This window comes from Pteropus vampyrus, unplaced genomic scaffold (genome assembly GCF_000151845.1).
Source record: "Pteropus vampyrus isolate Shadow unplaced genomic scaffold, Pvam_2.0 Scaffold36, whole genome shotgun sequence".
Lineage (NCBI taxonomy): Eukaryota > Metazoa > Chordata > Mammalia > Chiroptera > Pteropodidae > Pteropus > Pteropus vampyrus.
Window position 1 is genome coordinate 1,131,841 of NW_011888817.1, and position 15,777 is coordinate 1,147,617.

Here is a 15,777-nt window from a genome sequence, read left to right on the forward strand (position 1 = left end):
ATTAGAAGGGAAAAAAAAATCAACCTTAGAGATAAAAGGTATCTATTCATAGGGATTATCATCATTGTGTGTGTGAGGCAGAGAGAGACAAGCAGGCAGGTGCAGGCAGACATAGTGATAATAAGCAGGTGAGTCTTGATTTAACATGTAGAGCAGGCTTCTTACCTGGTTAAGGTCCGGCGGGAATCAAACTCTAAAGGTGTGGATGATGTAGACCCTGAGGGTGCTGGAGGTTGCAAAGCAGAGAATCTATTTAAACTGGAAGCACTTGACCTTAAGGCATCTATAGGTATTGAGGATTGAGAAAAAAATACAAATCACATGACTAAAACGCAGCTTCTAATTCATCTGCTTCCCTGGGGTGGGGCCTGAGACGAGGCTGTTCTAACATGCCCAATAAGGTGATGCCAAACTCCTGGTCCACAGACCACACTCTTGAGAAGCGGAGTGTTAGAATTTGTACGAAAAAAGAATTTAGAAATCTTTGTTCATTATGATGATTTGCTTCTGATCCTTTAAAAACATAATTAAATTATCTAAGGTAAGGAATGGGGGTGGGAATGGTAAACAGGGACATGATGGTGGCAAGCAAAACAAAATAAAACATAGTTGACCCTTGAACAATATAGGCTGGAACTGTGAGGGTCCACTTATACACAGATTTCTTATAAATACCTGTACTGTTTTCGACCCGCAGTTCAGAGTCTGTGGATGTGGAGGGCTGACTGTATGCACGGAGCTACGCCATTTTATACAGAGGACTTGCGCGTCTGTGAACTTTGGTGTCCACAGGGGGCGCCCAGAATCAATCCCCCATGGATACCAAGGTATGATTTAAGTTTTTTGGGAGTCAAAAGTTATATGTGGATTTTTGACTGCTGGGGTACGGGGGGAGGCACTCCAATCCCCAAGTTGTTTAAGGGTCAACTGTATTTCACTTAAAAAAGGTAAGTAATATAATGTCATTATCTCGTTTATGTAAAATTATGCATGTAGGTTTAAATGAATAATAAAAGCTTTTAAAATTTAATTAGAAGAAAAAAAGGTCAAAATTACTTAAAGGAAAATATGGGAAGAAGGTTAACAATGAAGTTTTTATTCTTTCCACAGGGCTTCTTCAGCTTTTAAGATATGTTTGTGATGGTCCAAACATCACAAGCCAAATCTCTCAAAATCTGGCTCATGGTTAAGATTTTGAAAAATATTTCAATCCGATTCTTTATTCTTTTTACAACACCCTGAAATTAAATGCTCGGGGTCTTAACGTTCTTTTTCTAAGCAAAATGAGTTGGTCTTTTAATGTGAGGTCCCAGTAATTTCTCTGATTATACTGAATTTGTGAATGACAGTAACAAAGGAACTTGAGATTAAAGTCTTAAATGGCCTAACTGTACTAAAAAAAATATTAAAAAAAAAATTTTAAATACCTAAGGATCCTTACCGAGGAGGAAAGCCTAATTTGTGTTAATCAGAAAGGGCCACCGGTAAGTTTGGACATGATTCGTCGATAGGTCCTTTCCTAAAATTATTATTAGATGATGGTGGGAACACACTGTAAGAGAATGCTTACAGACCACATCCGGACTCCCGAGAAGGGACACTCCACGCTTACCAGTCTCGCTTGCCTTTGCTCCACCACTGCTGCCTTTTCCCCAACTGCCCAGTTGTGCTTTAGGTACCAGCTGGATTTTCTCATCAATTGTAGGCTGTAACATAAGTGACCAGTCAATTCTATGAAATATTCTAGAAAAATCATTTTTTTTTTCCCCAGTGCGGTAAAACCAATTTTAGCAACAAAATTTTGCTTGGAATGCCAATTTAAGAAACATAAATTGGAGCTGTTCACGTTAAAGTGGGTAGAATTCTTGTGGCCCCTGAAGTGCTTCCTTGGAATCCAGCTTCCACAACCCACCAATGATTTGAAACCACTGGTTAGTCTAGAGAATGCACTCAGGTCCTCAGACACGGTGTGCCAGAGTGCTAATGTAAGCAGATTCTAATGTCCCCTCCTGTGTAGTAACGCCCAGTTACTTTAAAAAGAAAAAAGGAATGTATGAATACAAAATTAACTCATTAATCTGTGAGAAGACAGATTTCACATTTTAGTAAAGCCTAATATAGGCTAGGTCTAGGGATGGAGAGGTACAACTCAAGGATTCAATAAAGGGGAATAGGAACAGCATGTTAGACAGGGAATTAAGGTGCCTGATATCTTTCAGGTTTAACCCTCCAACACAATTTTAGTGTAAGTGAACAAAATTATGATGTAACACAAATTAATCATAAAACATATACAACCTAAAAGCCGTGATGCAGCTCTTTAAAACAAAGGTTAATATTCTGACAGTGCTGCCTTGCTATGTGACATGATTTCACACAAATCTCTCCAAGTTAACAAATTTGTTTACGGTTTTGAACTTTTGCTAGGATACTTACGTAGAGTATCTATTGCATAACTATCTGAATATACAATTTACATATTTTTCAAAATATTAAGGAAATTTTTTATAGTGTCCATTGACAGAAATAATATTTAAAAACACAAACAAATGTTACTTTAAATTATTGATAAAATTTTCAAAGATGTTGGAGGTGATGATGTCGGAGAAATTCTTTAAACATAAGATTAAAAAAATTTTTTTTTAAAATTACAGTGGACACCATGACAATTTTATAACTGGCAATTCTTAATCCCATGAATCTTTTAACCTAGTGCCACCTCCCCCCACCCCTCAAAATTATCGTAAGATTTTGCTGAAAACTGTCTCTTGCTAGAAATGAAAGTAGATGGGAATCAAATTGTATTCAGCAACAGAATTCCTGCTCTGAGACATAAACAACTGGAAGAATGTTACCAGAATCTTAGAGAAGAGGATCCTAGCTAATTAACTTCGAGAGAGAGCCATAGAGGTAATGTTCTATCCTGAAGCAATGCTTTGCTAAAACCATAAAGATGCAAATAACATAGCCCATCTTCCAATTTTATCAAAGTCTTTTTTCTTTTTGTCAGTTATCTTCTTTAATTTGATATTTTCACATTAGCTTTAGATTGTCTTTAGTATCCTACTGGCAGGTGGCCAATTTTCAGAACTACAGAGAGTGTATTACAACTAAGGATTAAACTAGACTTGCAAATAATCTGCAAAACTCACTGGGCTGTAGAAGTTTCCAAATTTATAAAATGTAATTTTGCTTTCTCTACATTCTTCACTATACTTATAGTGATCGACTTCCACTACTAAGATTCTTGGAGAAAATTCTTTCCACTTGCTACTGTCCATGGATTCTCATGACAGAGAAAACTAAATGAAGTATATTAAATATTTATCACAGAATGATTTCTAGTAGGTCCTCTGTGATTTCTTTTAGGCCCCAGACATAGAAAAACATTAATTCCTTTCAAGGTTAGACTTAAACATATAGCTGCTTATACACTGTATAAAAGCTTGCAATTGACTATGGCTTCTGAAGTACCTTTGTTATAATTTCCTTTATATTATGCATCTCATAACTTTAAGAATTAAGCTAGTCACTTCCTCCTTAGTAAACCCTCATAGAAACAGAAAGAACTAATGCCAGGATAAGTATGTGAGAATACAGTGATGAATATTGACTTGTAGGAAAAAAAACCCACCTCATAAAATCTGCAAATGGCTATTTCACATGAGCAAGAAGTAATTTTGAGTGTCATCTTTGAGGCTGCTGATGTGTTTTAAATGTAACTCACCTTAGTGATTTTCAGGAATTTTGAGGGGTCCAGAACCCGACTATTCTTGGCCCCTTGTACAGTGTTCCACCCACCTTCATCCACTCTCTGGACGCCTGCTGGGAGAACAGAGTGAGTCAGTCTTTCACCTGTGTCAAGTCAGTTTGACAATGAAAGAGTGAGAAATGTTGTCAACATCACCAGTCGAAACCAAGGAAAAGACAAAATTGTTAAAGCATTGCTAATAGCCTCTAACACCCACCACATGAAACTACTAAGCGTAAGCACTCTGCTTATATTGAATCTCCCATGAAACATTAATGATCTAGATGAAACCAAGGGATACAAATGAGGAGAGACTGAGTGTTTACAGAGTTAACGACTGTTTACAGAGCACTTTGATCAGAACACTTTGGGAGAAGTCAGATGGAAGTTATTTATCCCAAAGTTTATTTCACTTAATAATGTCAAATGACAGGGTGCTTCAATCATTCCCCCAAACCTACTTCTCCAGCCTTTCAGCTGCTCAGGCAGAAAGACTTGACTCTTCTTTCTCTCACACTTTGCACCTAATTTGTCAGCAAATCTTGTCAGTTCAACCTTTATTTACAGTATATTCAGTACCTAGCCCCTACTAACTACTGCCAACACTACCGATTTGGTTTAAGCCAGCAATAATATTTCCTCAATTAGTACAAAAACCTCTTCAATGGCTTTCCTGTTTCTTCATTCATTCATTCATTCATTCATTTATATCATGGCAGCCAGTGTGAACCTAGTAAAGTATAAGTCAGGTTCCGTCACTTCTCTGCTCAAAAATGCTTCTGTTTTTTGTCCTTTTCACTCGGATAAAAAGACAGATTCCTTATAAATTGCCTACAAGATCGAAATAATCTGGTCTCCTGCCTCTCAGACCCCATCTTCTACTGCTCTTCCCCCATGCCCTTTTATCCAGACACACTGGCCACTTTGCTAATCCTTAAAAATGCTGTTTCAGGGCCTTTGTACTTACTATACTCTCTTTGCCTAAAACCTTCTCTCCCCAAATATCCACATGACTTAACTTTATCACTTGCTTCAGGTCTTTGCTCCAACAATACCAACTTTAACAGGCTCCCTAATTTCCCTATTTAAAATCGCAACCTCTGGCCATCAAGCCTTGCACTCCTTAATCCCTCCCTTTCTGCTTTATTTTTTTTCTATAGAACAAATTTATCTGAGAAAATTACATATTTTACTTAATGTTATTTATTATCTTTCCCTCTCAGTAAGATGTAAGCTGAATAAGGGAAGGGATTTTCTCCTGTTAAGCGACAGGCACTCAAAAAATATTTGTTGAATGAATGAATGAAGTATCAACACACTGTCTATCCATAAACTTTTCTGATCCTCATACTTCTTGATTTTCTCTGTGCTACCTGATATTATTGCTTCCTTGTTTCTATGATGCTTATATCCTAGTACTCCTTCCTTTCTACTTGGTCTTATCTGTCAGTTTTCCAAGTTCTTTACTTCCTTTAGTCAGCTGAGGACATCCTTCCATGGATTAGGCTTTTATATTTTCCCTCTCAATCTAGTTCAATAATAAATAAAAATCATCACTTGAAAGGCACAGTATTAGGTACTAGGATGAGGAAGGTGGGTAAGTGTGGTGTCCCATTAAACTTAAAAGTATACTTTTTCCCCTGGAGCCTTCATCTCTCATAACTTCACTGTGAGATCTTCTGTGTCTGTGATAAATAATAGCTAATGGTTATTGAGTATTTACTCTGTGCCCGTTGCTATGTTAAACACGTTGGATATACTACCTTTCATCCTCACACAAATCATTAGTACTATTATTAAATTCATTTTATAGATTAAGTGGCTTGCGCAATGTCTTACAGCTAGGATGTAGGCAAGCTGAAATTTAAACCGAGACCATTTAGCTCAAGAGTCTATGCTCTTAACCACTATACTATACAACCCACTCACTGCCCTTATCACTTAACTGCACAGTGGACAAATGAGTATTCCCACTTGGATGCCCTGCTGTCATCTCAAAATAAACAGGCTTAAAAGAAATATGATCATTTCCCTTCTGAAAAAGGTTTCCTCTTCCGGTGCTTCTAAACTTAGTCAATGGACTTTCTATTCTTTCAAGCGTAAAATGCCTTTTATTTCATCTTTCATATTTTTTGTTTCTTCCTTTTAATTTTTATTAATACCAAGTCTCACCTCCTTTCACATGAGATTTCCGTAACAGCAAGACTTTTGAGTTCTGTGTACTCCTCTGATTCATCTTGTGAAGAGCAACAGGCTTATTTTATTTACATATCTCTTATACAGCATTACTCCTTTGCTTAAAAACTTACAATGGCTTCTTAACTTCTACTAAATCAAGTCGAAAGTTCTTAATCTGGCTCCACGCTTCCAGACATTTTCCATTTTGCCCGAACACTTAAAATTTTGTTCCAATCATGCTTGTTTATTCTCTTTCAATTTATGTTTACTCTAATTTCATAAATAAAATTCTTCCTTCTGTTCCAAGTATCTACCATCCACTAAGACGAAATTCAAGTGCCCCTTCCTCAAATAAAGATTTCTTCTTGCTTTCTATCTCTCTTCTTCTCTGAATTTTAACCTTAATGGAGAACACATCTCATAATTGATAATACCTTCCATTTGCTTGACCAATGTTCCCTGTATTAGTTTTGTCTTCCCAGGTAAACCGTAAGCTTTTAGAGGGGATAAACTGTATCTTCCACTTCTGTTTATATACCTCAGCAATACTGAGTCTACGGAAGACGCTCAGTAAGATCTTGTAGTCCAGATCATGCTCAGTTCTTGCATTCTCTGCTTTCACGCAATAACCTGTCTCCAGGTATAATGTCTTCACTTATCAATTACTACTCTATTCTTTGGATTATTCTTCTCGATTTCATTTAACATCTAAATATTTAAGAATTCTTAAATATCTGTTCTTCAAACCCCTAAGTTCTCTAACGCCCCAGGGGCCTCCACCCCTCACCTGGTCTTCTCTTCTCTTTGGTCATGAGCTGCTGGACCTTCCTTTGCTCTTCTTGTTCTTCTATTTTAGCCTCTTTGTGAATCTGTTCAATAGTTTTAGGCCCTTGATCTGCTCTTCGAGACACCCAATTACACTACAAAAGGAGAAAATAAGATTGTCAGCCAGATAAAAAATAAAAATTTAAAAAATTTGAGTATCTATTTTATACTTTTCACTGCTGGAAAAGTGTAAAAAGACTTATAAAATCTATTACTTACAGTAGTTTTTCATGTCTTACAGATAGCACTATTTGCAGTTTGGGGATTAGAGCTAAAGAACTGAATTCTTCTTAATCAACCCTGAACTACTGTATATACCGAGCATTCCAATAGCTGATGGATAAGAAGGCAGAGTAAAAGGCTACCCAAATTTATTTTTTAAAATTATTTCTATATATGAATGGAGGAGAGAAAAGGGGAATCAAGAAAGATCAGGATTATCTGGCCTTGACTTAATCTGGGGTATTGCTTTTCAGTTCGTATCACAGTCCATGAGAATTCTAAATCAAGGATGACTAGGATTTGTCTGGTAACCTACACCAAGTGCCACACCATTCTGCCCTTTGGTTATCCTCTCTATGAAGGACAAAACAAGTTGTCTCCTTATAATTATACTTCTCCCTCCCTTACCTCCTCTACCAGCTATAGTCCCAACATCTGATATAAGTATAAATGGTTAAAGGCATGAGTGGATAAGTTTTTTATATTAACATTTTTATATCAATTAGAGGCAAGGATGGCAAATAGGTTTAAATCAGCATTCAAATTCTGATCGACAGGTAGTGGATTCTGTAATAAGAAGGCTCCTGAGGTTACATTTGTGCTTTGCAAAATAAAGAACCATCACCAGTGTTACCTGGTTTGGTTGCAGGGCAGGGAAGAGGTGAGACCTGAATTCACTTTCTCTAGTTTAGGGTCAACTGCAGTATATTCCGTGTAGGAGTTAAAATATGAGAGAAAACAGGTGGTAGTGGTAAAAACTGGTGTGAGAAACGAGGGGGAACAAAGCAGCAGAACCTGAGAGGATATAGGAAAAGCAATAGAGAAAACAACATCTCCCACGAGCCAGCACTTTACATAATCACCTTCCTCACTGAATCTTTACAACACATCTGCAAGGCAGGCAACACCTCCATTTTAGAGACTAAAAATGTAAGGTTCAAGGGAAGTTAAATGGATTCATTATGAAGATGAGGTTTCCTGATTACTTAGCATCCTAAGACTAAATTTAATTCACTACAGTGTGAATTCAGAATGGCTGATTTCAAACCTGCAATGTGGTTTGATAATCAGAGTAAAGAGAAGAGATACGTAACAGGTAGGTAGATATATGTGGTTTTTGTCCTTTCACACAGCTCTCATGAAAGTTTGTCAATTTAAGTTCTTAGAGTCCTATAACAAAAGCATCAAGTTTTTACACATGTACACACCAGGATATCCTCCCCAACCCAATTCTGTAAAAGAGACTGGAGTGGCAGGCTTATCATTTTGCTACTTACCAGTCTTAGGTCTATCACATCCTGAAGCATGAATCGAATCCTAGATGAAGTTTTCCTTTCTTTCACGATTTTCTCCATCTGATTAAAATACTGGTCCATACGTGGCTGTAAGCGACAGAATCGTTAGTATTCCTGGCTGAGGAATTCACATATAATTTTACCATGTAAAATTTTTTAAATGGCTGAGGAATACAACTTTTAGCCAAAGGGTAATGTGGTAGAATTTTTAATTGAGCATATGACACCCAAAATAAAGGCTATATATTCCAGGCAACTGGCTGTGGTCAAGTGACTAATTATAGGCCAACAGAATATAAATGGGACTATCATACTGTAGCTCCCTGGAATCTTCCTTAAGAGAGGTGACTGTGTCCTTTGCCTCTTTCCAACTTTCTCGGCTGAGAACATTAATGACAAGGGCTACACCGTATGAATGACGGAATGTTAAACTGGAGGAGCTGGGGTTTGGTCCTCTGAGGCACCAGACCAGCCTCAGATTTCTCACCTCTGAACTTTACCTACATGAATGAGAAATAAACCTCAATCTTGTATAAACCGCTAAGATTTGGGATTTTCTGTCACAGCCAAACATAATCCTAGCTGATCCAGAGGTTATGAGAGATTTCTGATCTTTCTTTGAAGTATTTCTAATTTCTTGACCCCTTATTTATGTTATGTTTGAATTATAATATTTTTAATGATCTTTTTATATTATGGTTAGATAGCTGTGTCATTAATTACAGCATAAATTTCAGGAAGCTACTGGGTTTTCTTCATTTCTGTATCACCCTCAGTCCTGGACCATAGTAGCTTTTCTCCTCTTATTTCTGCCCATAATTTGCCATACATATAAATGACCTGTGAAATGGTCATGCAGAAAGAGGACCAGAGACAATATGAACAACTCATAAACTGGCCTTTACATAATTTGGGACCGTTTTCACTTCTGTCTTTGATGGAAATGTGGTAAGGAGCATGATGGCCAAACACTGACAATGAGAAAGGCAAAAAAGAAAAATAAACAGCCTCGATGGCAGGGGCAAGATGAACACTTTCACTGACAATCTTAGTTCTTTTGTAACTGACACAGTCCCTGTTGGAAGTTTCCACAATTCTGGACTTTTACCTTTGCTTTCTCAAAATCAAGGTCTTTGCCAATGGTGGTGAGCAGGCGACAGAGGCACTCCAGGGATTCTTCATCATGGTTCTTTAGCAGCTTCACCACACAGTCATGCATGATAGCTTCCGTCAGCATTTTGAGTTTAAAGAGTTCTCCAATAAACTTGATGTTACCAATGGATCTTCGCCGGGCTTTGTCCTTAGCTTCTTCCAGTTCGTCGTGAAGCCTCGTCCTCTCCTCCGGCTGTTGTGTAAGGAAGAATGATAGAATCTTGATGATGAAATCTGTACTGCACCATAGATGCTAACAACATACACTTGGATTCATGGTCTTTACTCTTTCTGGGGATCAGGGATACCCTTTGAGAAGAGAACTGCAACTAAAGACGCACTCCTCAGAAAAGTGAACTATACGCAAAAGTCTGCAAACACTTCCGATTTCTGGTACTCAGTGACGCCTCTGGAGGCCAGGTTCTGAATCCCTATCTTAGAAGGTTGAGTTGCTTTAACATGGCAGCACTGAAAGGAATAAAATATTTCTCTAAACACCAACATCGTATTTCCACCTGGAAAAAAGGCGACAGGCACCTACTGAAGTAGCAGGGAGATGTCGCAGCTGGCTTCATGAAAATTCCCTTTGATAACACTCAAACTGAACAAGCACCGACTTTCTGTGAAAATACTTACAGCACTGGCAGCCTCAAGTTCTTTCTGTTTCTTCTCAAAGACATCATCATCTGCTTTATCTTTTTCAAACTCCTTCTGGCAACGGTTCAATAGCAGCTTCCGGAAATTCACTGTGTTTCCAGGCTTGTCTGCCATGGGTACTTTCAGCTGCATCCAGATGGGAAAATGCAAAAGCAGCAAGATTATTTAAACACATTCAATGATTTTCTCAAAATATCAATTTTCTTTATTTGCAAAATAATGCTGACTGAATCACAGGTAAGCATTCTACAAGAGGTACCCAATTTAGCTTCAGGCATTTCATGTTTCAATGATAAGATGTCTTAAGTTTTATAGAGAAAAGATATACATGACTTGCATAAAAATGTACTGTGTCTTTAATGGCTGGTTGTGCCTCTAGCTGACTTTGAAATCCATGTAATATTATTACAACTATGACCCTGGACTTATTTAGGCCTTTTCAACTTTGTAGGGTTATTACTTTTGTTTTTCTTAGTACTACTACGGGTACTTTGGTTTACAGGAACAAAGAGAAATGACATAAATTAGAGAGAATTTCATGGCCACAGGAAAACTGTTGTAGGTGAGATTCTTATTCTAGAAAAAAGCAGAAGGGGGGGTACATTTGAGAATTTTTGATATGTCTTTTCTTTAAGGGACTGTCAAGACACTGTAATGCTAGTACTTACCTTGACTATCAATATACTATGTTTATTATTTCAATTGACCAAAAAATTCTATTTTATAGATGAAATCCCCCTGAGCACCATTCTGAACAGCTACTGCATAACATGGCAAAATGGTTTTTCTGGAATCACAAAGTGGCTCCTAAAGTTCTGAAATGCATGGTCTTTGCTCTAGGTTTAGTGAGAGAATTTGGTAAGAAACAGGATGCGTGGTATTAGTTAATGTTATCAACCTGAATGGACTTAGACAGCTGCTGACAAAGGATGAATGGCTAGAGAAACTTCTTTAGAACTGAGACTGTGATGCTACAGTATATTTGTTCTAGAACCGATGGCATACGCTCCAACATATTCTCTATGACGTATGAAATACCATTTAACAAGTCCAGTTCTAATCAAAGGACCAAGTGTTTCATTATATTTTACTTTCAGCAGAAAACATTAACTTAGGAAGATACTTTTTAGACAACCATAGAAAAGCTAACATATCTATCTCCAAACTTGGCCCTTATAAGTGACTACAGATCATTTCATACTCAGGCCTACTCTATGATCACATAAGAGGGTAGGCATTTAATCAGCCTTCAAGGAAAGAAACACTACATGAAAGTAAAAATTTCCAAAACAAAAGCCAAAAGTAGATTCTATTTTCTACTATACAGGACCCAGAATATTCAACAATGCACTGCAAGAGAGAACCAAGAAGCAAATCCATGAGCAAGGTGGTATATCATAGAGCACCAATGTCATGTTAGGTTCTAAGTAAGCCAGTCAAAAAGTCCTATTTGGCTTCTTGGCATATTCACCAGCATTATCTATATAACACTAAGGACATAAAAATCACCTGGACCACATCTATCAGCTCTGAAGAGATGTTTCCTGAATTATGGATTTACCGTGTAGAAAATGGGAAGAATGTGGACAGTATGAAAATCCAAGCCTCTGTCTTATTGGTGAGAGGGACCAGGATTGAAACAAGTCAGAAAGATTAAATAAATAAAACTTGTGACAGTTTGGTTTATATGAACAAGTAGAAATCACCTAAGGGAGAATTTCTCTACACAAAAAAAGTATAAAAAGCTATGCCTTTTACACCTTTTATGTAGAGAAGGCTAAGTTGAAAGGGTTGTTGGGCTAAGTATCAAAAGATCTGCTTACTTGCTTTCAAACAAAGGCAATTGTTTTAATTCAAGTCTCGGTTTCATCATCTAAAACAAGGGAGTCGCAATACCTGTGTCTAACCTAGAGTGCCGCTTTAAGCATCCAATGAAATAGGTTTGGCAGAAGCACTTTATAAGTCACAGAGAAGAGAGCTGTAACTGGGATACTCAGAACACTGAAACTGAAAGAGCACTGGTATCTTGAGTCATAAAATCAGGGTCTGAATGCCAGCTCTGTAACTAATCAGCTCTGTAAATTTGAGCAAGCTACGCATTGAGCCTCAATCCCTTCGTCTGCAAAAGGAGACATTGCAGTGATGGTAGATGAAGGGACATTATAAAGTAGCTGCTAAAAGTCATAATCTCAGCTCTGCTATGTGACTTTGGCCGAGTTATTTGGCTTCATAAAACCCGTTCCTTTCTAAAATGAGGATAACATCGATCTCTTAGGACTGTTGGAAGGATTAAATGAAATGGTGTAAGTAAAGCAAAAAATACTGGCTAGCACATAAAGTTCAATAAACTAATATAGTTATATTTAAACACGTGGAGCTGTACTTGACATGTTTATGATTAAAAATTAAGAGTAATCTATACTATAATAACATAAATATCGAAGAAAGTATATAAGCAAAGTTAGCTCACAAAGCAGTTAGGGAGAGAACCACAAAAAAAACAAGAGAAATGAATATCTACTATCCCAAAATGATGGTCATGGGACATTTCACATGTGTAGGACACAGAGAACATGTGATAGTGCATAAGCGTTTTAGGCATATTCACAAGTATTAAAACCGAACAATCAGAGGACTGCCTACAGATCTGTAAGTACATATATCTCTAAGTGAATGAATGCCTAGTTATACAAACTCTTATAGACTTGTTTTGGAACATGATCTTAATGTCCTCTGGGGATGGTTAACAAGGCTGTGGAACTATGGAAATAGGCCAGTGAGAACATATTCTCTGAGAATGGTGATGTATGACAATGTTTTTGTTTTTAAGAGATTACAAATATCAACAGGATTATGACATTATTAAGGTAGAATGTGTTGTCTGTTGCGTATTCACTGGTAAAGGGACCAATGATATTGGTCAGTTAGAAAAGAACATGAAGAATAGGTATCTTACTCTGCTGGAGCTGCTTGAACAAAATACCATAGACTGGTGGCTTAAACAACAGACTTTCTCACAGATCTAGAAGTCCAAGATCAAGGCGCCAGCGGATTCAGTTCTTCTTCCTTGTTTGTGGACAGCTGCCTTCTCCTGTATCCTCTTGTGGTGGAGAAAGGAAGCTCTGATGTCTCTTCCTCTTCTTATAAAGGCACTAATACCATTATAATTACCTAAATCACCTAATTCTAAACCTAACTACTTCCCAAAGGCTCCACTTCCTAATACCATCATACTGAGGGTTAGGACTTCAATATATGAATTGGGATGAGGGGGTAACACAAACATTCAGTCTAAAACAGTGGACAAATGTGAAACTTGCAAATGTGACCATGGATAATAGCAAAAGTGACAGGTGACGTGTGATGTTTAGAAAAAGATCCTTTTAGACAACTATAATTTTCATTTAACAGTAGTCCAAGATCACAACTAAGATATATGTGTTTCAAATGTGTTGTCTGGGAGATGGTTTCTCAGAGAGTGAGGGTGTTAGGGGGGATATTTTAGTAAGGCTGCCCGATACGCTAGATTTGCTGGAGAGCACCTACCTTCTTATTTCTACACAGTAGTAAACAAACAGTATGACATTACATTGCACTGTACACTACTGGTACATCATCTCATATTGTGATGAAACCTGGATGTGTATGTTATTAACAGGTAGACATTTTCTTCAAGCAACAGGACCTGTACTGCTGATATATATATATATATATATATATCCTTAAAAGGATAACTCCCAGAGAATCATCAAGGGCTGTCAACTCTGTGTTAATTATGGTAGTCAAACAAGAGACTGGAAAATTGAAAACTGCTTAGCAGGCTTTGGATTTTCAATGAATGCTGTCTCAGAACATAAAGATGCTACTGGTAACCCATGGCTCAGTAGCCACTTTGCTCCAGAGGCATGTTCTGGTCTGAGGTAAAGTATTTGGAATGACTAGTATAGTATAAACAAGTGGTACCCCCATACTAACTCTAGAATGTGAAGTAAACAGTAATAAGTCAAGCGCCCAATTATAACTCATGGGTCCACGGTGACATACTATCCTCTATCAAGTAGTTTTGTTTTGACCTTAGGAAATCACCTGCTATGAACACATCTATCAAAACACATCTCTATTAGATACATCTGAAGACATATGTAGTACTGAGGGATTCCCGCAAGATTCAAAAGGGGGTGGTCAAGTTATAAAAGTGTAAGTCATTTCTCATCGATCTTGTCTTCAAAGCATTTTTCATCTTTGATTAGGTGAGTTGCACATCCCTCCTCTTCCTCCAGCTAATTCCAGCCACATGCTGTTGCCCAAAGCTGACTCTTCATGTCTGTAATTCAAGGCTTTAATTTCTAATGAGATTTAATTGTGTCTCCTTTGTTCTCGTAGTGTCTCTTCGCATGCTTAGTCCTGTCATTCCTTTCACGTCTTGCTTTAAAGCACTTAAAAAGTGTAAACACTGTTAAGTTCTGTATCTGACATAACAGGACATAGAATGCTTAAAAAATATACCTTTAGTGCCATTCTTCACGGCTGAGGCATGCATGCCTGACATAGCAGAGATAAAAAGTAACAAAAAGGTGAAGTCTTAGGGCATAAAATAAACTCGGGTTGTTATTCTTTCATTCCTACATTTATCCACTCACGACATGTCCGAGGGTCTATAATGTGCCAGAAAACCATTCGAGGCACTAGAAATTCAGCAGTGAAAAAAACAAAAACGAAAAGAGAAAAAAAGTCCCTGCTCTTAGAAGCTGAGATTCTAATGGGGTTCTGAGATGGAAATTTTCATTTAAATTATGATTAAAACAAAAGCATAGCAATTTAATGTTACCAATAATCCAATTAAAATTTTATTTAAGTACAGATTTAGACACAGGACATTTTCCCTTGTCCACTCTTCTCCATCTGCCATTTAATTCAGACCTTTTCCTCCCGAGAGCACTGAATTCTAGTTAAATGCTTTGCAGCTTGTGAAGGAGGTCCTGCAGGTCTCTCAGTCAAGTCACCCCTACTTGAACTACTAAAAGCAGCAGTATGCTCCAGAGGCAAGGCTTACAGTCACTGACGATGCCCTTATGCTGCATGTACCAGAGGTTTTCTAATCTCCTGTGTAACTACCGTAAGTGAACTTAGAGCTTAGTAGAGGCAGGTAGCTGTGTGTATGTATAAATGTGTCTGTATGCATAATAACTATGGCATTTACAGAGAAACTCCGAAAGCCGACACTATTACATCAATTTCCTCTGTAAATCTAAAGAATTCCTTTTTTAAAAGTCTACCTTTTAAGAAATCATGGAAAATTGACACACGGTACAATTGTATTCTCTAGCCCTCACCCTAGATAATCACTGCAAAGTAATGAAACAGGTTTTAAACAGAGGCGTGTGATCCATGTGAAAGACATGGAGGCAGTAAGTTTAGAAACTGCTCTATAAATAATGAGAACAAGTATTCTCCGAAATCTTAAAATCTCAACAATCCAGGGCAAGGTTTCTCAGCCTAGACGCTATGGACATTCTGTGTTGTGGGGGCGTGTCTTATGCACTGGAGGACATTTAGAAGCGTCCTGAGCCTTTGCCCACTAAGATGCCAGCAGCCATAACCCAAAACATCTCTAGACATTGCCTGATGACCCCTGGGAAACAAATCACCCACAGTTGAGAACCACTAGGCCACTGTTTAAGTTAAGGTTCTAGCATT

General features: G+C 37.6%; 1 protein-coding gene across 1 annotated transcript in view; it reads right to left on the reverse strand.

Moving 5' to 3' along the window:
* Positions 1 to 15,777, reverse strand: part of EIF4G3 (eukaryotic translation initiation factor 4 gamma 3) — a 247,084-nt gene that overhangs the window by 1,643 nt on the left and 229,664 nt on the right. The window contains exons 20-26 of the mRNA XM_023529130.1: positions 10,060 to 10,206; positions 9,380 to 9,616; positions 8,254 to 8,358; positions 6,717 to 6,849; positions 3,728 to 3,825; positions 1,613 to 1,706; positions 166 to 283 (exon numbers count right to left, since the gene is read on the reverse strand). Of these exons, the coding sequence (XP_023384898.1) occupies positions 166 to 283; positions 1,613 to 1,706; positions 3,728 to 3,825; positions 6,717 to 6,849; positions 8,254 to 8,358; positions 9,380 to 9,616; positions 10,060 to 10,206 (932 nt within the window). The remainder of the gene's footprint in view (positions 1 to 165; positions 284 to 1,612; positions 1,707 to 3,727; positions 3,826 to 6,716; positions 6,850 to 8,253; positions 8,359 to 9,379; positions 9,617 to 10,059; positions 10,207 to 15,777) is intronic.